Genomic DNA, 23,922 nt, shown 5'->3' on the forward strand with positions numbered 1-23,922 from the left:
GCTGCCCAAGCTGTTACAACGTGGAGCCCTTTCATTCAAGATAAACAGTGCTGGGAGGAAAACCAGAGGCGTCAGAAACAGCTCCTAGAGACTGTGGGTCGGGGCAAGGCGCACACTCCACCTGTGGGTGGGTGCCATGTGCTCGTCTGTGAGGGGGGACCCCAGTCAAATGCGGTGAGAGCCCCCAGTCCCACATACCTCAGAAATATTCATTGGCCTAGGGCTGACTCGCCCCCCGCCTCGAGGCGCTTGAGGCTGTGGGTTGCCCCTGTGTATATGGTATACATTTATGTGATGCCCTATGAATTTTATAGGCCAGGTCATAAATACATTCGGCAACGCCGGAATAACTCGCCATGCCAGTAACGTCCCTTTGACGGTACACACTTGAATTCTCGGTCTCTTATGTGGTTTGAAAGTTGCTCAACATGTTCATCAGACATTTAAAACAAGGTGATCCATGTGTGGGGATTTTATAGTTGCTTCCGTGTTGTTTTGTTCTGCATAAATCAGTGTGCGTGTATGCTTTGAAAATCCACGCCTTTTATTATATGTTTTGTGTTTAATAAAAAACGATTTATTATATGTGTAGCATGTTTACATAATATATGAATGCATGCGTTCGTGTGTTCTGGTTTGTAATGCGCCTAGCGTGTTTTATAAGGTTTTTTTTTTTTTAAAAACACTGATATACTCTCAAACTTTTGGTATATTTGGAGGGGATGTTGAACCCTTCTACATTTTGCAGGGTGTTAGCCGGGCTAATAGATTTTTGGGTTGCACTACAGCCTTCGTGGTCTTGTTGCTTTTTAATAATTCTGCTGGTATCCCATGGCATAGGTTGGGACAGGTGCTGTCCGCGGCTGCATGGCTAGTTCACTTCGAGAGGACTGGGCTATGTTTTTTCTAGGTGGCTTAAATTTAATAGTCTTATTAGGAAGGGCTTGCTATGTAAGGGTAAGCACTACACAAGGAATAGGTCATCATACAGGAAAGGTATGCCTACGGTACAGCACACGTTCAAACAGGCAGGCGCGCTCACACAATCTAAACACACGCATAGCACCACAGCACCGACACCTGCTAACATATACATGGACGAAAGAACTAGTACAGTACCGTCTCCATTGCACTGGAATTCACGGATAGTACATATGCATTGTAAAATCTACGCAGTTCTCGACCCAAGCCCCCCGGATGTAGAAGAGCCCCTCTGATGTCATCGTCATAGCACAAGCCAAGATTAGTGACCTCGGCTGAACCTGACTTTGAGCACTTTTAAACGGGTGATCCTCGGAGCACTTAAAGGTTAAATGGGTTAAATAAATTCTGCATCAAATTTCCCCGATGTAGAATTCCTTGCCCAAGGCAAAGCTGAAAGTGCACTTTTAAACGATAAAAACTGAAAGGCGCCTTCGAGGATAATAGGGAAGAGTTAAAGGAGGTCGGAATTCTACTACTTTTACTAAAGCTCGGCATGACAAAGTACGTCATATCCGGCGAGTACCTAGATAGAACACACGCGGTACTCTCAGAGCTTCAAGGACCCTCGCACGGCAGCAGGGGGAGGGGACCTGCGAGATTCCATTGCAGGAGCGTGCGACCATATGGCGCCGCGCACTCCCGCAAGGCTATCGCCAAACGTGCGTGAGTTGTCATTGCAAACAATGCAACGTGTGCACATTTTTGGCCCCAAAGCTGTGCCGACGGCATTAGGTCTCTCTGCTACGCAGCGCATGCGCGCTGCATAGGCGAGACCTAAAAAAGCAGGTCATATTTTAGAGCTGCAGTAAGAACTTCAAATAAGGTCAGGAATGATGCTCTGCAGTGCCACCAGTGTGCTGCGAACACTGGAATCCCTGGTAAGGCAGCCTTGCTAAGGCATTTCCTTCTCCTTTGTCAGTGTACCAAATATATACCCAACATGAGCAGGAACCATAAACAGAGACCGTGAAGGAGGACTGATGACTTAGGGATAGGAAATGGAAGCCGTTTCTTGCTACCTGATGTGCACCATTACCTTGCTATGGCAATGAATAAGGAGGTAAAAGACCACTGACTTTCTCTCGGATCACAAATAGTATGGTCGTCAGGGCAGGGCTGCTTCTATGTTCATGTTCTAACAACTGCCGCTCAATGCAATGATCTAATTTAATTTCACATTTCAAATAAATACACTGCATTAATTTTGTAGAGGTTATAATATTTATATAGTGGACTCTTTCACCCAAGAAATATTAGGCCCCTCATCCCATCGCACACAAATAGCTGCTCATGGTAACCCAGCAGGAGACAGGAAGCGTGGCCTTGAGCAAAAACAAATCCATTCAACGTTCTATTTGATCCGCGTGGTTTATTTTTAAAGCGTCGAAGCCATACACGCAGGAAATGCAGCTGTTCCATTCTGAAACTGAATTCGAAATCCTGATTTTAAAATATAATTTTCAGAATACTTAAGATATTGGGCCAATTTCTGAGATGGAAACGCTTGTGATTTTCCTTGTCTCTATGAACATTAAGGAATTGTTTATTCGCTACTCCTGACGCTGAATAAACATTCAAAAGCAAGGCATAAGCTACACAAATGGACACAGGACATGCACACAAAATAAATGCTTGCAAAAATGAGCTGGCTCACCTTGACATTCCATTACCAAGCGGTTGTAGAAGGTGCCCAGTGGGCACTGTTCCAAGCACTCCCCTTGGTACAGCTTGGGGTACGCGGCAGAGCATGATTCACAGTCGTCGTAGGAGATCCCAGAACAGGTTGCACAGTTAAAATAGCAGGGGATGCATTTTCCTTGGTCGAGATCTTCATAATAACCATCAGGACATGTAGCTTTGCAGGTGCCATTGAGGAGAAGGTAGAGGTAACTGCATTCTAGTATAAAAAAAATCTAAGTTAATGGTTACATGTAAGAAAAGTATCAGGTCTAATCTTGGAAAGAATAGAATCAGAAATGGAAAATTCCACCTTAAAATACATCACAAAATGTGAATCTTAACTTGACATGGATTACGGACTTAAGTTGGCGGAACAATATTTGTATATGCTGTAGAATGTAGACTCTGTCCTTTGTATCTTCGTGATGGCCTACCCTAATGAGTATATTTGATTTCAATACACCAAATTCACAATACTAGATTGTATAAACTCACTTGTCTGAAATGAATGACCTCAAGAAAAATTGTCTTAAAGTAAATTTGCAGTACATCCAAGCCAAGACTTCAAGAGCATCATAGATCAAAACAAGCACCTTTATAATTGCAAAGTACACTTTAGAAATCATGTTTTCTCACATCCATACTCAATTGTAGTAATAAAAATGTCTACATTGACAACTTTCTGTTGTTGACTGATGAATCAAATGCCTTGTGCAAGAACCAGCAAATAGTGTGAAAGGGGCAGGGTAAGAGCACAATGCAGAATTACCATCACTGCTTAACCAATGGGAAGGACAATTATGTTTTAAGCTCACTTTTTTCTGAACAGGGCTCTCTGAAAATGGACAATCATCAGTTGGCAATGACGCATTCACAGTTGAGTGTTTGTTTATTGCAACTCTAGAGTTCGTTACGGGAAAGGATAGCGTTAATACTGCTTCTTTTTAAGAGACATATTACACTGCTTAACATGCATTTTACAACCAGTTACAAGGTACATATAGAGGTGCTCCGGTTAACAGTACAGAACATATATTCAACCGCACTATCTGTTTCTTAAAAAGAAGCAAACACCTAGGATTTAAAACAGGAGTGGGGTGGAGGTGTGACCAAAGTATACCTCCTGACCGCGATGATGATGTTGCAAACTACCTCCGTAGTCTGCGACTTTTAATACAGCGTAGCCTTTACCCGCTTTCTGCTTTTCATACGGCCATGATCTCCTTGGTGGTGTGTGGCAAAATACTTTATATCAGGTACTATACACAATGTAGGTCTCATTCAAACTAGGGGTCTATGTCGCACAAAGAGTCCACAGAAGGAAGTAATTATTAGGTTAATATTTTCTGGAAATCACAAAACAACTACCCAAATACCCCAACTGATCAGACCCTCCGGGATTTTGAGATTTGCAAACAAATCCGCAAAATTTGAACTTTTGTAAAAAGCAACTTATTACTACAAAAGTACCTGAAAATTTTTTTTTTTTTTTAAAGTGTTGAACTCTCCTTTTATTGACCCTGCATTGCCATGCTGTGTCAGTAAAGGGCGGGTGGGCTGGAGAGAGGTGTTTGCATTCTCTCTCCTGCTGTGTGTGGCTACAGCACTACAAGTTTCCTGGAGGCATCGCCGGCCTCCAAGAAGCTGAAAAGAAAAAAAATCTGTACTTACCCTTCCCCTGTCATTTTTTTTCCAGCCCCAAAGCCCAAACCGCCTCCTTCCAGTTTTATTCTTCTTGCCATTGCTTGTCACCTTTTCCTACTCCCCCCCCCCCCAATGGACAGAGTAGGGTGAAATAAATGCAGTTGCAGAGAGGTGTTAAGTAGCCCCTCTACCCTCCTCCCACCTTACATTAAAATGGGAGAAGGGAAAAGAAGCTACATTAAGAGCTCCCTCCAGCAGAATGTATTTTACGCTTGGAGATGATATCAGGATGGTGCCAAAGAGAGCGCACATTTTAAATTGTAATCTGTACTCTCTGTGGCATCACACATCCCCCTTTTCAGCTCGCGTGGAGCTGCTTTGCTCACAGAAATTGTGTGATAGGCACATTGTGTGTCACAAAAATATAGAAAAGTTTGCTGTTTTTGGCTGCAATTTTATAGTTTTCCGCCTTCCAAATTAGGTAAATTATTCCGCGATATCCTAGGGGGAGTGGGGAGCTCTGACTGATGGGCATACTATACATAGTGTTGTCTTGTATAAGACTATGAACAACAGTTTCATGGTGGTTATTGAGGTAAAGGTACTACTGTCCTCCAGACTTCACCTTTGACCCCACATGTAGAAAACCGGTGGTTTAGGACAGAGGGAGAGCCCACCAAATAAGGTTCAAAAGGCTTTTATTCCAGCTAGGTGAGTCCTTAAAGGTGCAGATATGTATTCTTATTTTCTCTGGCTTGTCCTATGATCCACCTACCTGGCTGTCCAGAGAAAGTGTGGACCAGCAGAGGCCCTGAGTTTAGCCATAGGTCCTCTTTTATGTGCCATTGTTGGTGGGCTCCACAGCACCATGGGTATTGTCCCATTCCAACCTCCCACCTGGAGAGGTAAATCAGCTTTCTCCTTATTTTAAGAGAGCGCAACTATCCCCTTTTTCCACATTTACCATTGTTTTCAAATACTCTCATTGGCTTGGCACAGCTGTGTCTTTCCTTTTTCCTCTGTGTACCGTGGTCCTTTGTGGTTTATTTTGCAAGTCAGAAGGACCTATGAGAAACCCAACAGTTTCTCGTCTGTCACAGATTCCTGTTTACCGGAGAGATTCTCATGCCCTCCCCACTAGTTTCATGGGTACTTGAGTGATCCTTGGACAACATGGTGAGGCTAAGGCTTGGGGCTATAAAGGTTTTGGGCTCGCCGTGACACAAGCGGGATGGGGCCCGGAGCCTAGTTGGTTGGCAGCTGGTGTTGGGCACAATTCTTGGTGGGCAGAGGACTGATGCAGGGCAATACGAGAGTGGCACATGAACTACCACTGGGCTGTGAAGGAAGGGGCCATGGACTGTCATGGGGCGTCCGGGTCTTAAACGGACACAGGTCACACTGGCTGCTGCGCGATTAGGGAGCAGGCAGGCAGCGGAGTTGACATCACTAAAATCGCAGAAATGTAGGAGTAATGAACTAACCACAGCTCAAATTTTCCTAACTCTGCTATTTGTTGGGTTAAAAAAACAAGTGTATGATACTTCCATTGTGGAACCCGCCACTGCACAAGAGTGACACATTTTCTTTAGCAGGCCATGTCTGCTGAATTAGGATCTCTGTACATAGTACTAATCCTTCTCTGTGTGAAACCTCTTATATTTAAGGCACCCATGCAGCAGCTCCGAGCACCAAGAACCTCACTTCACTAACCAAGAACGCATTCCCTGGAAAAGGTCTCTCTGAGGAATAAGAAGTGCATTTCAGGCCATCTGTGTTATTAGATTAAATGTCTATCATTTTAATGTGAGGCTTAATTTCTAAACTGTGGACATGAAATAGAAGTTGCCATGATTATTCTTAAGGATTAGCCACTGACGCCCTGCAGTGTAAACATGTTGTTTTGGGTATTGTTGATCCTGTCAGTTTGACGCACTACCATTGTCCAACTGATATATTTGTAGCCAATGAAATGTCAGCACCGTGACATTTCTAACTCATTCGGCTTTATTACAGGTTTTATTTAGCAAAATGCTGAACAGTTGTGGACAAGGTTTAATTAAATGGGAAGCACACAAAGCCACTTGTCTTGTTTATGCAGATTGGCCAACCCCTGCGGCTACCCCCATCTATGCATACAATGGACAAACTGTGTGTCCTCTGTTTCTAAATCTCAGTCTCACACCAACAACGACACATAATTGGCAACTTGCATGTTGGGATGGAAATGCAAATGAGCACACAGAACAATTTGCTTTCAATAGTCCTCATTGTGTTTGCTGGCAGTAATCACCTTGTGCATTTAAGGTATAAAGCTAAAAATACATTTAATTTACAATGTATTTTTGAGTAAGTCAGGCAGAAAGGCACATTACAAGATAAGTATCAACAATGTGTGCACAAAGGTATTAGGGACCATGTATTTTGTGCTATTGGAATGTACCTTATCATCTTGGTTGAACAAAATGTGGTAATCACATTGAATTATTTTGCCCGCAGAACGGGAACGTCATATAGTATTTAATCACTAAATAGTTTATTTGGATTATGTACGATCATAAAAACAACAACAATCAATTTAATTAAAAATCATTGCATAAAAGCAATAAGTTGTATACATTCATATTTCAACTTAACTAATTACAAACATTGCCTAAAAGTCATGGTCGCCGAAAGAAAATTTGAAGTTACAGAACATTACAATGGGGAATTCACTAGCCCTAGATTTCTCAGCTTTAATAATTCCTTCTAGCGAAAGATAGAATTTACAAGATAAAATTTGTATTAGCCTCACTACGAAATCACATGGGGCAACCTGGAGCAAATGACAAAGGAACACTGAATCCGATCAAAACCAATCACGTATACTGATCAATTTTATATTGGAATGTACACGGATTTCGTCTTCTCACTCCCTTTTATCTCTAGTAAAGTTACACATTCAGCAGTTATACATTTCAGATCTTTAAATGTCAAAATAGAAAGGGACTATCGCGCCATATACTATGTTATGGATTGCTGTAGTCTAGAGTGTAAAATTATTTTTTTGGCTGCCATATGACTGCTTGTGTGATGGTCCAGGCAGAATAATTTGAGCAGTTATTGTTTGAACCAATATGTTTTGTGAACTTTCCTGAATTGAATCAATGAATTGTGGCTGCAAAGATTCTAAGGGAGAGATTTCTATAATATAGCGGTAGCCTATCAGGCAGCTGTAGCGAACAATGGGGAACAATAACTTATTTCCAGACAGAGACAGGTCGATGTGGAAGGTGTGCAGGATCAGCCTCTGGAGGCTGGGGCGCCACACACTGGCATCTCGGGGGAAGTAGGGCAGATAGCCTGCCCAATCCCCTTTTGCCCCAGCACCAGAGCTACTGAATGTACCAGGAGGTTACAGAACAAACAGACTGCACCTTGCCACACACATTAATTTGTTGAACACCTTTCATTGGAGAGCAATGATGTTTGCTTAAAATGTTTAAACCTGACTAAGTAGGTATATGTCTCAATATGCATCTAAATACATAAATGTATTACTCCGTGGCCGTCGTCACTGGGTACTTATAGTAAGGATTGCTTTTCTACAGACATGTTGTTTTTTTAGTTTGCTAATAACTTTGGTGCCGTTTATCAAATCTTCACAAAAAGTTCCAAAAAAAGGCAAATTCACCAAACTTCTTCCCCGGAAAGTGCCAGGGAGATCTGTCAGGTGGGGGGCTGAGAAAATAGTGTGGGGGGGGGAGGGAGGGGTGAAAAAAGTCAATTTCTTCATGCATTTTCCATAGACTTCTTTTGGCAGGGATACTGCAAATTCCGTGTAGTATCCCTCTGGGCCAAAATGTAAAAAAAGAGGAGTGCCTTAAAATAGCTCAGGGAACCCAATTCCCCTTAACTGTAAGTTACATTAAAAGGGAGGGGGACCATGGGGCCCCACCTCCCTGAGCCTGTAATTGCCTAGGGACCCCATCCTCTGTTGCCAGCTCACTTAATGTGTTCTGGGAAGCCTACTCCTAGGACACAGCAGTTTCCTTGCCCACACTATGGGGTCGATCAGGATGGCGGACGGAAGAGCCACCGCGGCCCTGGAGTAGGCGGAAAAAGCCTTTTCCGTGTCCGCCTGCCGCGGATACTCCGTCCGCCATATCAGGATAGGAAAACGTGTCAAATTTCCGTCCGCGACGGAAAAACACGCTCCGCCGGCCAACTACACACGACCACGCGGCGGACGGAACACATCCAAACGCTCCGCCGTACGCACTGACGTCGAAGACCGTCCCCCAAATCAAGATGGCGGAAAACACACATAAAACCGCTGCGGAAAAACAACCTGTCTTAACACGGCGGAATCCCCACAGCGAACATAGGTGACACAGCCGAGATACCCACCGCAAGCTGACCACCACCATGGACCCGGCGCTACACGCTTTCCCGATGCTCTTCGCGATCCACCACGTCCTAGTCATGGCCTACTATGGACGACGACGCAGGTAAGGTACAAACCATTGGCTGTCTGGAGGGGAATACCAGCAAGGGACGTGACGTAGGGAGGGGGAGTGTCATGTTACCGAAACCACTGATGAGAAGCATATACGAATACACATTAGCAGGACGCAAGCAGGAATGACAACGACAGACCACGAGACTTGATAGACTACCTTTATTGTCAAATAATAGGGGTCAAATCACAGTGTATGCGTGAACATGGGCAAAGTGGGCACCAGAGCAGGTACAACATAGCAGGTAACGAGAGGGCAGCATGCAGTATCAGAGCATCAACAGGGCATTGTAGAGTACAGAGCAGGTACATCATAGGCAGGTAACGAGAGGGCAGTATGCAGTATCAGAGCATCAACAGGGCATTGTGCATTACAGAGCAGGTACATCAGAGGCAGGTAACGAGAGGGCAGTATGCAGTATCAGAGCATCAACAGGGCATTGTGCATTACAGAGCAGGTACATCATAGGCAGGTAACGAGAGGCCAGTATGCAGTATCAGAGCATCAACAGGGCATTGTAGAGTACAGAGCAGGTACATCATAGGCAGGTAACGAGAGGGCAGAAAGCAGTATCAGAGCATCAACAGGGCATTGTGCATTACAGAGCAGGTACATCAGAGGCAGGTAACGAGAGGGCAGTATGCAGTATCAGAGCATCAACAGGGCATTGTGCATTACAGAGCAGGTACATCATAGGCAGGTAACGAGAGGCCAGTATGCAGTATCAGAGCATCAACAGGGCATTGTAGAGTACAGAGCAGGTACATCATAGGCAGGTAACGAGAGGGCAGTATGCAGTATCAGAGCATCAACAGGGCATTGTGCATTACAGAGCAGGTACATCAGAGGCAGGTAACGAGAGGGCAGTATGCAGTATCAGAGCATCAACAGGGCATTGTGCATTACAGAGCAGGTACATCATAGGCAGGTAACGAGAGGCCAGTATGCAGTATCAGAGCATCAACAGGGCATTGTAGAGTACAGAGCAGGTACATCATAGGCAGGTAACGAGAGGGCAGTATGCAGTATCAGAGCATCAACAGGGCATTGTAGAGTACAGAGCAGGTACATCAGAGGCAGCACGTGAGAGGGGCCAAGTGCATCAACAGTCCATTGCACAGAACAGCTCCATCAGAGGCAGCACGTGAGAGGGGCCAAGTGCATCAACAGTCCATTGCACAGAACAGTCACATCACTGGCAGCACATGAGAGGGCAGAATGCAGTATCAGAACAGCAACAGGGCAGTGTGGCCAACAGAGCAGGTACATCAGAGGCAGCACGTGAGAGGGGCTAAGTGCATCAACAGTCCATTGCACAGAACAGCTCCATCAGAGGCAGCACGTGAGAGGGGCCAAGTGCATCAACAGTCCATTGCACAGAACAGCTCCATCAGAGGCAGCACGTGAGAGGGGCCAAGTGCATCAACAGTCCATTGCACAGAACAGCTCCATCAGAGGCAGCACGTGAGAGGGGCCAAGTGCATCAACAGTCCATTGCACAGAACAGTCACATCACTGGCAGCACATGAGAGGGCAGAATGCAGTATCAGAGCATCAACAGGGCATTGTGCATTACAGAGCAGGTACATCAGAGGCAGGTAACGAGAGGCCAGTATGCAGTATCAGAGCATCAACAGGGCATTGTGCATTACAGAGCAGGTACATCAGAGGCAGCACAACTACGTGTCCCTACCAACCCGTCACAGGGACCACAAGAGTGCCACGCAGTTCTCAATGGACACACCATGTGAATTAACATTTGAGTGAAGTGTACAGCACGTCACATCACAGAATCAGGGGGGACTGCGTGAACTACCTGCCTCGGACACACTGGCAGCACCAGCAACAGGAGTGTGAGACACAGCCACAGCCCGAGTGACACACACATGGGCCACGGACCCAGACACACTGGCAGCACCAGCAACAGGAGTGTGAGACACAGCCACAGCCCGAGTGACACACACATGGGCCACGGACCCAGACACACTGGCAGCACCAGCAACAGGAGTGTGAGACACAGCCACAGCCCGAGTGACACACACATGGGCCACGGACCCAGACACACTGGCAGCACCAGCAACAGGAGTGTGAGACACAGCCACAGCCCGAGTGACACACACATGGGCCACGGACCCAGACACACTGGCAGCACCAGCAACAGGAGTGTGAGACACAGCCACAGATGTAGTCACTGACACGTGAGCCACTGACCCAGACAGACTGCCAGCACCAGAAACAGGAGTGTGCAACACAGCCACAGATCTTCTAACTGACACGTGAGCCATAGACCCAGATACACTGCCAGGACCTGCAACAGGAGAGGGCACAACTGACACTGTGCCACCATCTGATACATGAGAGTCAACTGCACCGGCGCCACTGGGACAACTGAAATGATGAGCCACAGGGCTGTATGGGCCAGGAGGCAGGGTGGGCCTGGGAGCTGGGGATAGCTCACCTAGAGCCAAATCGGGGTTTGCAGGTGTCAATGGTGTGTGTCTGCGTTTCTTAGGGAGGTGTGAGTGCACCCTGGACAGGACAGGACTGCCAAGTGGTGGGGACTCCAAAGAATCACCACCCAGTATAGGTGGAGCAACTGCTGCCGGGGATCTGGTTTCGGGGGACGTGCTGGAGCCTGCTTGTCGTTTGCTCTGTGCCTGCCGCCTGGACTCGGAATGATGTGTAATGGGGGATGCAACAACAGGGGACACCCTCCTCTGCTTCTGACTGGCCTGGATGGGAGTGGAGGTATGGGGGGACTCCGCCGCGGAGACATCAGTTTGGCGTTTAGTAGAAAACATCAGCCTCAGTGCAGCCAGGGGTGAAGTATGCCTGTCCTTGATTGCGCCATTGTCCATGCTAGATGCCTTGTCCGTAGGATGTGCCTTATCCTTAGGTGGAGTGTTGTCTCTGGATGTAGCCTGTGCCCTGCTCGCCGCCCTGTTCCTGCCAGCAGACTTGTCGTCTGTGGTGCACCTGCCTCCAGCAGACACCTGCTCCCTGTGTGTGTCGCTGCCCTTGGGAGTGTTCCTATCCACTGCTGTGGGCCTGCTCTTGGGAGTCTCCCTGCTCTTAGTAGGTGCCTTAGTCTTCTCACTGTCCTTGGGAGTGTTCCTATCCACTGCTGTGGGCCTGCTCTTGGGGGTCTCCCTGCTCTCAGTAGGTGCCTTAGTCTTCTCACTGTCCTTGGGAGTGTTCCTATCCACTGCTGTGGGCCTGCTCTTGGGGGTCTCCCTGCTCTCAGTAGGTGCCTTAGTCTTCTCACTGTCCTTGGGAGTGTTCCTATCCACTGATGTGGGCCTGCTCTTGGGAGTCTCCCTGCTCTTAGTAGGTGCCTTAGTCTTCTCACTGTCCTTGGGAGTGTTCCTATCCACTGCTGTGGGCCTGCTCTTGGGGGTCTCCCTGCTCTCAGTAGGTGCCTTAGTCTTCTCACTGTCCTTGGGAGTGTTCCTATCCACTGCTGTGGGCCTGCTCTTGGGGGTCTCCCTGCTCTCAGTAGGTGCCTTAGTCTTCTCACTGTCCTTGGGAGTGTTCCTATCCACTGATGTGGGCCTGCTCTTGGGAGTCTCCCTGCTCTTAGTAGGTGCCTTAGTCTTCTCACTGTCCTTGGGAGTGTTCCTATCCACTGCTGTGGGCCTGCTCTTGGGGGTCTCCCTGCTCTCAGTAGGTGCCTTAGTCTTCTCACTGTCCTTGGGAGTGTTCCTATCCACTGCTGTGGGCCTGCTCTTGGGGGTCTCCCTGCTCTCAGTAGGTGCCTTAGTCTTCTCACTGTCCTTGGGAGTGTTCCTATCCACTGCTGTGGGCCTGCTCTTGGGAGTCTCCCTGCTCTCAGTAGGTGCCTTTGTCTTCTGACTGGCCTTGTCCAAGGAACAGTCCATGGACATGTGAGTATCCCTTGCCTTCGGAGTACCTTTCGTGTTGAATGCCTGTGTAGCTCCGGAAGGCATGTCCCCCAACAACACTTGTGGATCCTGTGTGTGTACTCCAGTGCATCTGACGTCGTCTACGTGAACAGATTTAGCTGATCTAGGGGATGGGGTCTGTGCCCTGCGTGCCCTGACGTGCTGTCTGACGCTGCTTCTAGTGCAATAACCTGTATTTGAGTCCTGCTCTGAATAATCACTACCCCCTGAGACATCCAGCGGTGTAGATGGGGAAACAGAAGTAGCACCCTGTTCATTCGACTGTACTATTGCAGACGACACACTGCTTGCCAATGACTGCACTGTCCTGTGTAGACCTGCAAGATCGCCATGCATCCCTTCCATGAATGCCACCACCTGCCCCAACTTCCTATCATGATCCTGGAAAGCATTTGTCATATTGGTCTGACCCACACACAGCTGTCGCAGCAGATCAACGGCCTCAGCACACAGTGCATTTTGGCTCACCGTGGCAGGGGCAGCGGTGCCTGCACCGAACGCCACTCTGCTCCCCCTACTCCTTCGGCCACGAACAATACATGGTGCAGTTGGCGGAAGTGTGGGCCCTGTGTGCTGTCTTCCGACAGAAGGTGATGAGTGCCCACTCCCAGTCTGTGACAACAGTGCAGGCTCACCAAGAGTGTCCGACGAGGAGGACGATGGTGTCTCCACATGCGAGTCCTCAGGGACGGTCCTGTCCCCCTCTCCGGCGCTGGCCTCCTCCGTGTCAGTCTGCGTGTGTGCGAAGTCTGAGCCGGACTCATTTCCTCGGCTACTCTCCACCGTCTGTGGCTGAGTGTCCTCTGTCAAAGCTGAAATGCACAGAAAAGATGTGTGAGTCATGGGCACACTCACGTACAGAAGGAACAGGATAGCCAAATCACATAGCAGACAAAGGTTCATGAGCCCTCAGCCTGCACATGGCCCACCCCTACCAGTCATCCTCACATTTTCTGCCATGGGGACATGGACCACTAGGGGATGTGCTTTAACACTCAACTACTAAGCAAGTGGCGTGTCAACATGGCGGACCTGGATGTCAAATGAGTACCACCCAATGGGACCAAAATGCCATCACAGGCATACATACGCAACACGGAACTCAATGGTGTGTCTGTGCACCAATACATGCATAGCACTCACAAGTTTCCTACACAGACAGTATGCTCACCGCTAGTTTGCTGTTGATCGGCACTCAGACGTTCGGCCAGTTCAGGATGCGTCACTGCAATGATACGGTGCATGAGAGGGGTCATGGAGCGTCGGGCCAGACGGGGCGTCCTTGGAATCAGGCCCAGTGTTACTTCCGCTACATTCTTGCTCAGCCTGGAAATGTCGTCCCAGCGTTTGTGGCAGTGTGTATGTCGTCTGTTGCACACCCCCAATGCCCGTACTTCCCGTGCTATGGTCCTCCACAGGTCCTTGCGAAGGTGCAGCTTGACCTACCATGATGGGAGACAAAAGGGTTTAAGTCAGTGGACAGGTGGCCTGTCACACACATAGGGGCAAGACGTTACTGTCAGCAGCCATGCACAATCAGGAACATATGTCTAGCCCACACTACACAGCTAAGATATAAATAGGCCTGATCATTTGGCCCCCTCATGCACACCAACATGTCCCACACTGCACTTACCACCCGTCCCGGTGCGCCGTAGAGGCGTCCATAGTTGCGGAGTACACCGTCCACGAGGACATCAAGCTCCGCGGCGGTGAAGGGTCGAGACCGGATCTCTTTGCCTCTCGACATGGCAAGATCACGGAGTATGGCACTAGAGCAGCAGTCGGTGGTCAGCTCAGCAGCAGCAGCAGGTCGAGGTGATGGTCACAGGCAGCAGTCGGTGGTCAGCTCAGCAGCAGCAGCAGGTCGAGGTGATGGTCACAGGCAGCACTGGTCCCCAGGGTAGGAAGTTTCATGTTGGCCAAGACACATATATAGGGCCCTCAGCACGTGTCAGTGGCATACGTCGCCAGCAATTGGTCAGCCCTGGGAGCGTGATCGTGAAATGGGCCAATGACTGGCCCTGTTGTTGCGGTGCACAGCTTCCGCTACTTGCGATTGGCCGTATGCGGCCAGCGTCCCTCTTCCCATTGGCTGCATGTGCAGGGACCGTGACGGGCACACATCGGCAACCGCACGTGCAAGCTTCAGGCACGGATGCTTCAGTTGCAACAATGTACTATCACTGGCGCCTCCATGGCGGGGCACGTACACAGCGGGGGAGGTGCAGGCCTATACACCCTGCAGATGTACTCAATGGACATGCCAGTTCATGACCCCCCTTACAGTCACCTTGCATCATCCACCGTACACCGGCCGGAGCGGCCGGCCCATGAACATCCGCCGTGCCCGGCCATGAACACAACCGCCATGGCCGGGACCGGCGGTTGTTCATGGCCGGGCACGGCCATGGCGGTTGTGTTCATGGCCGGGCACGGCGGTTGTTCATGGCCGGGCACGGCCATGGCGGTTGTGTTCATGGCCGGGCACGGCGGTTGTTCATGGCCGGGCACGGCCATGGCGGTTGTGTTCATGGCCGGGCACGGCGGTTGTTCATGGCCGGGCACGGCCATGGCGGTTGTGTTCATGGCCGGGCACGGCGGTTGTTCATGGGCCGGCCGCTCCGGCCGGTGTACGGTGGATGATGCAAGGTGACTGTAAGGGGGGTCATGAACTGGCATGTCCATTGAGTACATCTGCAGGGTGTATAGGCCTGCACCTCCCCCGCTGTGTACGTGCCCCGCCATGGAGGCGCCAGTGATAGTACATTGTTGCAACTGAAGCATCCGTGCCTGAAGCTTGCACGTGCGGTTGCCGATGTGTGCCCGTCACGGTCCCTGCACATGCAGCCAATGGGAAGAGGGACGCAGGCCGCATTCTGCCTTTGGGAAGTAGCGGAAGTTGAGCACCGCCATGGCGGCGCCAAATATGTGATCTTGTCAGACGCTGCACCGTGATGTGTTGTGTGCAGTTGCGTCATGAGGGATGTGAGCGTGATTGTGAAAGGTCATATGTCATACAATATAGCATGTGTGTCCATACAATGGACATCGGTCGGCACACAATGGCCAACAGATGTGCATTCGTACGTGTTGACGTCGGGTTTGACCCTACAGACGTTGTTACATCTTCACAACTACACAGTACATCACGGCTGTGTGGCCAATTCATGCATCTGTTGTCGGTTTATTGTTGTGTCGAGGTGACTACAGTGGTGGTGGTACACATGCATTCCGTGTATGTGATTTATACGTTCTGTCACCATGCATGTCATTACCGTATGCACATCATCATTGGTGGTGGCATTTGTGCTTGATGACATGGCGTGTGTAAACTTATCGTTTGTGTGCATGCAGTTGCATGAGTGTCTGTGATGTGTCTACGATACATTAGGGTGACGACTGGAGTTATGTCAGTAAGGTACACATGTGATGGAGTTGTACACGTATGCGTCGTTTGTACGTTGACCTAAGTTACATCTCTCTCCCACACAGGAGGGCTCCAAATGTGCATCGCCCATACACTCAGCTGGAGGATATGGTAGACGAGGAGGTGATTCGGAAATTCAGGCTGGATCGACGTCGGTTGCTGGAGCTTGTGGCTCAATTGGCTCCTCATCTGCAGCCACGTAGAACGTATCCTGGCTCGTTTACACCCACTGCAAAGGTCATGGCGGTACTACATTTCTTCGCTACTGGCACATTTCAGTATACAGTTGGAGGTGCCGGGGGTATGTCACAGGCAATGTTCAGCACGGTTCTTCGGGATGTGTTAACAGCTATGATGCTGTACAAGGATGAGTACATACATTTCCCACGTCCGGAAGAGTTGCCAGCTGTCAAAGCTGGTTTCTATGCACTGGGCCACATACCTCACGTTGTGGGCTCAATTGATGGCACGCACATCGCGCTCATTCCACCACGGGCACGCGAACAAGTGTTCAGGAATCGGAAACACTTTCATTCGCTGAACGTGCAGGTGGTGTGCCTGGCGAGCAACATCATCTCCCATGTGTGTGCAAGATTTCCTGGATCCGCACATGACGCCCACATCATGCGAACCAGCAATGTCCCACGACTCATGGCAAATCTGCCACCCGGTCAAGCGTGGCTTGTTGGTGAGTGTGCAGTGGGGACTCTTGTGATCTCTGTGTTGCATGGGGTACCCACCATATCTTGTTCTGATGTTTGTCTCTGTCATCCCCCTACATAGGCGACTCGGCTTACCCAAACCGGCCCTGGCTCCTCAGTCCCCTACGTAATCCGAGGACGGCGGGTGAAATGCGGTACAATGAGGCACATGGAAGGACACGGAGAGTCATCGAACGTACCTTTGGACTGCTGAAGTCTAGGTTTCGGTGCCTCGATAAGACCGGAGGGGCACTGCCTTACTCACCAGGAAAAGTATGCAAGATCGTGATTGCCTGCTGCATGCTCCACAACCTGGCAGTACGCAATGACATTGAACTGCTGTTGGACCCTGAAGACGAAGGAGTTCCTCGGCCTCCCATCCCACCCATGTCGACTGATGAGGATAGTGGTGAGGAGGAAGGTGTGGACCAGAGGCGCCAGCTCATTGATCGCTACTTCCCTTGAATGTGAGTATCTACCTCTAGTGGCGGTTGACAATGCCTCATGTATGTTATCTGGTGTTGTGTGGATATGGGGTTATTCAGCTGGGTGTGGTTTGTGATGGTTGCACATGTGTGTCTTCATGTCTTTGGACATAGGAGTGTCCATGATGTGTGTGCTCCCATCCCATGCTTGTGTGATGGTTGTCGTTTGTGTAATGTTGCTGTGCATTGTGTTGTGATGTGTGTGAATCTCTTTACTGACGTGTGTTTGCTGTCTCTGGTTTTCTCTAGGTCACTCCCGCAGCGCCATGATCATGTGCGACTATGATCCCTGTACCTGTTTACGTCTGTATCTGATGGCAATCATGTGAATAAACATGGAGGCAAAACATCATTGTGTGAGTAAATGCAATTTATTGACAGGTTGTGCTTTTGTGCTGGTGAATATATACAAGTAAGTGGGAGGGAGGGAGTTGGAGTTGTAGGTAATGGCAGATGAAATGTCCGTGCTGACACCACATTGGGGGGTGTCAGGCTAGTCCAGCAGACCAGTGGCAATGATTGTCTATGTGGGACAGGATGGTTTGCAGGGTGAATGTCTGGCACAGGCAGTGGCATTGTCAAGGTCGTCCCCTCTTGGAGCGTGTGCCTGGCGCTCCAACACTGCTCTCAGCAACTTCCTGCCTCGGACGCCCCCTCCGTCTCGGAGGTGGTACAGAGGCAGCTGGGAGGGCAGGTTGGTGATGGGCCACATCCGTCGCCAGGGGCTCAGGTGGTGGTGGCGGCGGTGGAGGCGGAGGCGGAGGCGACGGGGGAGGCGGAGGTGACGGTGGCGGTGGCGCTGACACACATGGTGGAGGAGGGGGGGGGTTGTTCCGGGCAACCCATTCCCTCCACATCGTTGCCTGCTGGCCCATGATCACCAACATCTGGCCAAGGATGCCAGAGATCTCGCGCAGGCTGTTGGTGTTGTCCACTGAGTCCTCGTGAACACGATCAGCGTTTGCCTGGGACCGGTCGTATGAGGCCTGGCACCTGGCAAGAGCTTGTAGGGACTGTGCCACTGGCTCGGGTAGCTGTCCCTCCTCTGACCGGCGGTGTGTGGGTCGCCTGATTGGCAGTTGTCCCGTTGCCTGTGTTTGTGGCCCACTCACCCTGCTTGTGTGTGGGGCCGTTGGACCAGCGTTGCGCGCTGGGTCATGCTGGGTGGCACCGGCAGGAGTCGTGGTGCTCGTGGTAGTGGTGGTAGTGGTGGTACTGGTGGTACTGGTGGTACTGGTGGTGGTGGGGACTGTGCAGATCACAGAGACGGGTGCCGCGGGAGTCACACATGCGACGTTGGTCGGTCCCGGGAGTCCCTGTGAGCCAGATGGCCCTGGCTGCGTGCTTGGTCCCGCTCCATCCTCCGCCCCGGAGCTGCCTGTGTCGTCGTCGGCAGAGAGTCCTGTAGGTGTGGGAGGCGAGGCTGGCGGCCGGGTACTGCTTTCCCCAGTCAGTTGACGATCACCTGAGGGACAAGATCGAGCAGGTCAGTAATGTGGACAGTACATGGTTACATTGATTTGTAGACATTTCTGTTTCCTGTCGCACACACCCCACCCTCCACCACCACCGCCACCCTCCCCGTGCACATGGGGGCCTGTTGGGAGTTGTAGTTTGGGCCTCTCACACACCCCACCCTCCACCACCGCCACCCTCCCCGTGCACATGGGGGCCTGTTGGGAGTTGTAGTTTGGGCCTCTCACACACCCCACCCTCCACCACCACCGCCACCCTCCCCGTGCACATGGGGGCCTGTTGGGAGTTGTAGTTTGGGCCTCTCACACACCCCACCCTCCACCACCGCCACCCTCCCCGTGCACATGGGGGCCTGTTGGGAGTTGTAGTTTGGGCCTCTCACACACCCCACCCTCCACCACCACCGCCACCCTCCCCGTGCACATGGGGGCCTGTTGGGAGTTGTAGTTTGGGCCTCTCACACACCCCACCCTCCACCACCACCGCCACCCTCCCCGTGCACATGGGGGCCTGTTGGGAGTTGTAGTTTGGGCCTCTCACACACCCCACCCTCCACCACCACCGCCACCCTCCCCGTGAACATGGGGGCCTGTTGGGAGCCATGGACATGTTAGTGTGTTGGTGTCCGACGTGCATGGGTTGGGGCGTGGGGGATGTTTCTTCTCAGTTGTGTGAGCCTGACCATGTCGTGCTGATCGTGGTGCTTGGTTTGTACTCACCAGTCTCTTCTCCTTCGTCAAGGCCGTCTAGGCTCTCTGGGTGTAGTATCACCAGCACCTTCTCCTCCCAATCGGTGTAGGGTATGGGCTCCGGGGGTGTGCCACCGCCAGTAAGATTGGCTCTGGCGTGGTTTTTCGCTCGGATGCCCTTGACCCTGGTCTTAAGGTCATGCCACCGCCTCTGAATGTCGTGCTTGGTCCTCGGCACAGTCCCCGACGCATTCACACGAGTGACGATCCTGTCCCACATGTGGTTCTTTTGCGCCACGGTCGTCTGCTGGACTTGGGCCCCGAAGATGTTGGGCTCCACACGGATAATTTCATCTACCATTACCCGCAACTCTGTCTCCGTGAATTTGGGGTTTTTTTTGGGTGCCATGGTGTGTGGTGCTCAGTGTGTGAGTTGAGTGAGTTGGGAGGTGCAGGTGTGTGGTGTGTGATGTGTAGGATTTGTGTGGTGGGTGTTTGTGTGGTAGGGTGGTGGGTGGGTGTCTTCTATGTGATTTTATGTGAGTTAGCAGTGTCTCGAATGGCCCTCTTGCTGGCAGCAATGCTGTGGTGCAAGGGATTGTGGTTGTGTGGGGGTGTCTTTTTATAGTCGTGTCTCGATGGTTGTTGGCAGTCAGGTGGTAGGTGGGCGTGTTGACTTGTGTGCATTATTGGATAATTGGGACGTGTCATGGTGGCTTGTGCTGGGGGGGGGGGCCTTGTCAATGTTCGTATGTTTGCTTAGGACTTGCGGTGCACTTTCATACATTTGTTAGGCGCTAGGGATGTTGTGCGTGTTGGCCTTCCGCCCTGATGCTGTGGTTCTCGTTGCATTGTTTCCGCCGCGGACGTGGATGGCTGTGAGTTCCGTTGTACGGGCGGATTTATCCTAATTGCGGCCACGGAGTATTCTCAGGGATGGCGGTACATGTTTTATTTTCCGCGGTCATTTCCGTCCGCGGCAGTGGTTGTTCATTGGACTCCGTCCGCCGCGGACGGACTTGGTTGTGTTCCGTCCACCGCGGACGGTGTTGGTTGTGTTCCGTCCGCCGCGGTCGGAGTTTCGTGACATGAATATCCTAATCCCAACCGCGGTTTCTCCGCGGCGCTGCCGGGAGTAAAATTTCCCCCACCATGGCGGACAGTACCCATTTCCGTCCGCCATCCTAATCGGCCCCTATGTGTTTGCTCAAGTCTGGTGGGAGGATTTATGAATCTTTCCACAAACAGGAGCAGACACTAAGCGTGCTCCTACTCTTACTCCTGGCCTGAGGTCAGACCATATGTCCAATCCCACATGGTATACGAGCAAAGGCTATGTGTGGTGGAAGTTGGGTATCCACAGAGTTAGGCATATGGCTTTTCTTCAGGCCACCTGGGTTCAGCGGGGTAAATATGATTTTTTAAAAAATAAAAAGAAATTCACTGAATAATAGAGTGTTTTAGTCACTAATATATTTGGCACTGTTTGATGAATCCTCACAAAATCTTTAAAAAAAAAAAGACTTCCTTTCTGGAAAGTTTCAGGGTGATCGGTTAACTCGGGGCTAAAAAAGAAGGGTGGGGCATAATTTTCCAATTTGAATTCTCATGGGAAATTTTGGCAAGTGATTGGTAAAAAATGGATAAACTGTATTGCACCATATTTGGCTGAAAGTTGGAACCTTATTCAGAATGTTTGCATTTTGTGATTTGATATAAATTCACCAAACTCTGCATTTCAGTAGGTGCTTGGGATATGTATTGTAACTAGCGCTCATGTAAAGTGCTCCAACACCTTCCGGTTGCTTGAGTTCACAACATATAATTAAAAAATGCTTCACAGTTCCTGGGGAGATGCCGTGAATGTGCTTTAAAATTAGAGCTCAGAGGAGGAGGATGACAGGAAGAGGCAGAGGGGGAGGCATGCAGCGACATGGGTGGAGTTGGGAAGGATGAATGCTGCTCCCATTTGTCAGGTAGAGGGAAATTAATTAATAAACAGGGGCAGCATCAGCATCACTTAATATCAGCACACCTAAAAAAATAATATTATCCTGACATTGTGTAATGTCACTGGCGCTTTTGTAAAGTGCTTCAAAACCTTTGGGGCACTTAAGTTTGGGCTCAATAAAAATGCCCCCATAAATTAATTTGATATTGTGTATTGTAACTAGCGCTCATGTAATGCACTCCAACACCTTTGGGTTGCTCAAGTACACATTATATAAACAAGCATCAGAGAAAATGAAACAGGAGTTGCCCAAGCTTTGCCCTTAACTGTGCTGCAAGGTTGGGCTGCTGAAGGTCAGGTGACTGAGGTTTGCTAAAGCGACAAGCAGCAAAGTGGAAGGGGTTTAGGGGAAATCCTTGCACTTTAAAGTCAGATTAAATTAAACAGACGTTCTCAAAAACAGCACCAGAGGCGTCTGACATTTCATCTTGGCATTTGAGCGGGACAGGGAGATTGAGTGACGGGCGCCAAAGCTGAATTACCATAGATGGGCAAACAGTGACACAAGCAGGAATCAAAGAAAAAAATTGTCACCCAAATGAACACAAACACTAACATAATGTTGGTAGTAATTGGGCGGTGCTCTGTGGGAGGAACCCAACCACGAAAAGGAAGGACAAAGAGGAAGGATTAACCACTAGCAAGCAACCATTTTTGAACAACGATCGAAGGGACGAATAAAAAGGCAATGGGTGGGCTGTTAGCGCACGGAGTGCATACAGCATGTATTGAAGAGACAGCGCATGCACTGCCTTGGCTCAACTTCTCGTTGTCTTCTCTAGTAAGGATTCGTGTTATCACAGATTTGTGGATCAAGACCTCAAGGAACATTTCCAAAGTTACGTGCACAGAAGGACACTGGAAACATTTCCTCATGGTCGATTTCACAGCTGTAGTGTAGATTATGCACTAGACATTTACCCAACGAGGTAACACTTACTAATTATCCAATATGAAGTACTCCAGTTGGATAGACATTTTGTGTAAAACTGTGGACCCTTATTGGATAAAAGGGCAATTAATGTTCCATTCTGACCAAGTCACTCACATACCCATTCGCACACCCCCATAACCACTCACACATCCACTCACAGCCACTCACACACTCACACATTTACAGTCACTCACACACGCACATAACCACTCACACATCCACTCATAGATCTATATGGCCATTCGCATGACCACTCACTGACCCATACAGACACTCACAAAACCCCCCACACACATAGGCACTCACAACATCACAAACACATCTACACAGCGACTCACACACCCATTTACAGACTCATAAAGCTACTCACATACCCACAAAACCACTCACACACCCAACAGATCCATAAAGCTACTCACTGACCGATAGAGCCACTCACACACCTACTCACAGACCCATACAGACACTCACAAACCCACTCACACACCTAAACAGGCACTCACAAAACCACTCACTCACCCACTTACAGAGCCATACAACCACTCACACACTCACAAAACCACTCACACAACCACTCACAGACCCATACAGCTACTCACTCACCCACTCTCAAAGGTTAGTTAGGAAATAAAATTAAAAAAACCTTGGAAATTCACAATTTTGTTTAAAAAGATTACAGGGATGTTACAGCTAGGAAATAACATTAAACAACTGTAGAAATTCACTGAAAAAAACAAAGGTTACAGGGACATTGTAGTAAGGAAATAAAAATAAAAATAAAAAACAACCTTAGAAATGTACTAAAAAAAACAGAGGGTACAAGGATGTTATAGTCAGACCCCCCCAGGATATAGCAGCATGGATTAGCAAATTTAGCGGCACAAATGTGGAAATTTAGCAGCACAAATATGGAAATTTAGCGCCATTTTTGTGGCCCTATTATTTTACTCATAATCATTCATTTTCGGCCTTAAATCAATGGAAACTGTTTTAGCAGAATATTCCACTTTGAGTAGGCAACCTGGGATATGGAACAGAGGAAGCCAAATCGGAATCTCTTGCTGAAAACTAAAAAAAAGCAATGTCCCTAACAGGCTTTTAGGTTATGAGTGATATTGCCGCTATATCCTTACTTGGGACGGTACTGAGCAGTTAAAATGAAAGTCAGATTTCCTGAAACTTTTTAACCAGTTGTCTTTTGGCGGACCGGTTGCCAGTAGAGGTTTGCGATGGTGTAGTTAATTGAGGCTCTGCTGTTAGAAACCAGGGGGTGAATGAGGTGCAGGAAACTTGAGTCAGGCAGCAGGAAACCCACCTAGTTTGGGAGAGTTTCCAATTTCAGACCTACGATGGCCTTAGTATTTTGCACAAATAAATAAGAAATAGCATGCCGTACAATATAATAGGACACTGTACCACATTTCTTGCTTTTTGGTTTTCATCACCTTTTTGCTCCCCAAAACCAT

General features: G+C 49.3%; 1 protein-coding gene across 1 annotated transcript in view; it reads right to left on the reverse strand.

The window, feature by feature from the left end:
• Positions 1 to 23,922, reverse strand: part of LOC144826284 (proprotein convertase subtilisin/kexin type 5-like) — a 567,967-nt gene that overhangs the window by 378,339 nt on the left and 165,706 nt on the right. Inside the window, exon 9 of the mRNA XM_078684635.1 lies at positions 2,639 to 2,881. Within this exon, the coding sequence (XP_078540761.1) occupies positions 2,639 to 2,881 (243 nt within the window). The remainder of the gene's footprint in view (positions 1 to 2,638; positions 2,882 to 23,922) is intronic.

The sequence above is a fragment of the Lissotriton helveticus genome, chromosome 3_2 (genome assembly GCF_964261635.1).
Source record: "Lissotriton helveticus chromosome 3_2, aLisHel1.1, whole genome shotgun sequence".
Classification (NCBI taxonomy): Eukaryota; Metazoa; Chordata; class Amphibia; order Caudata; family Salamandridae; genus Lissotriton; species Lissotriton helveticus.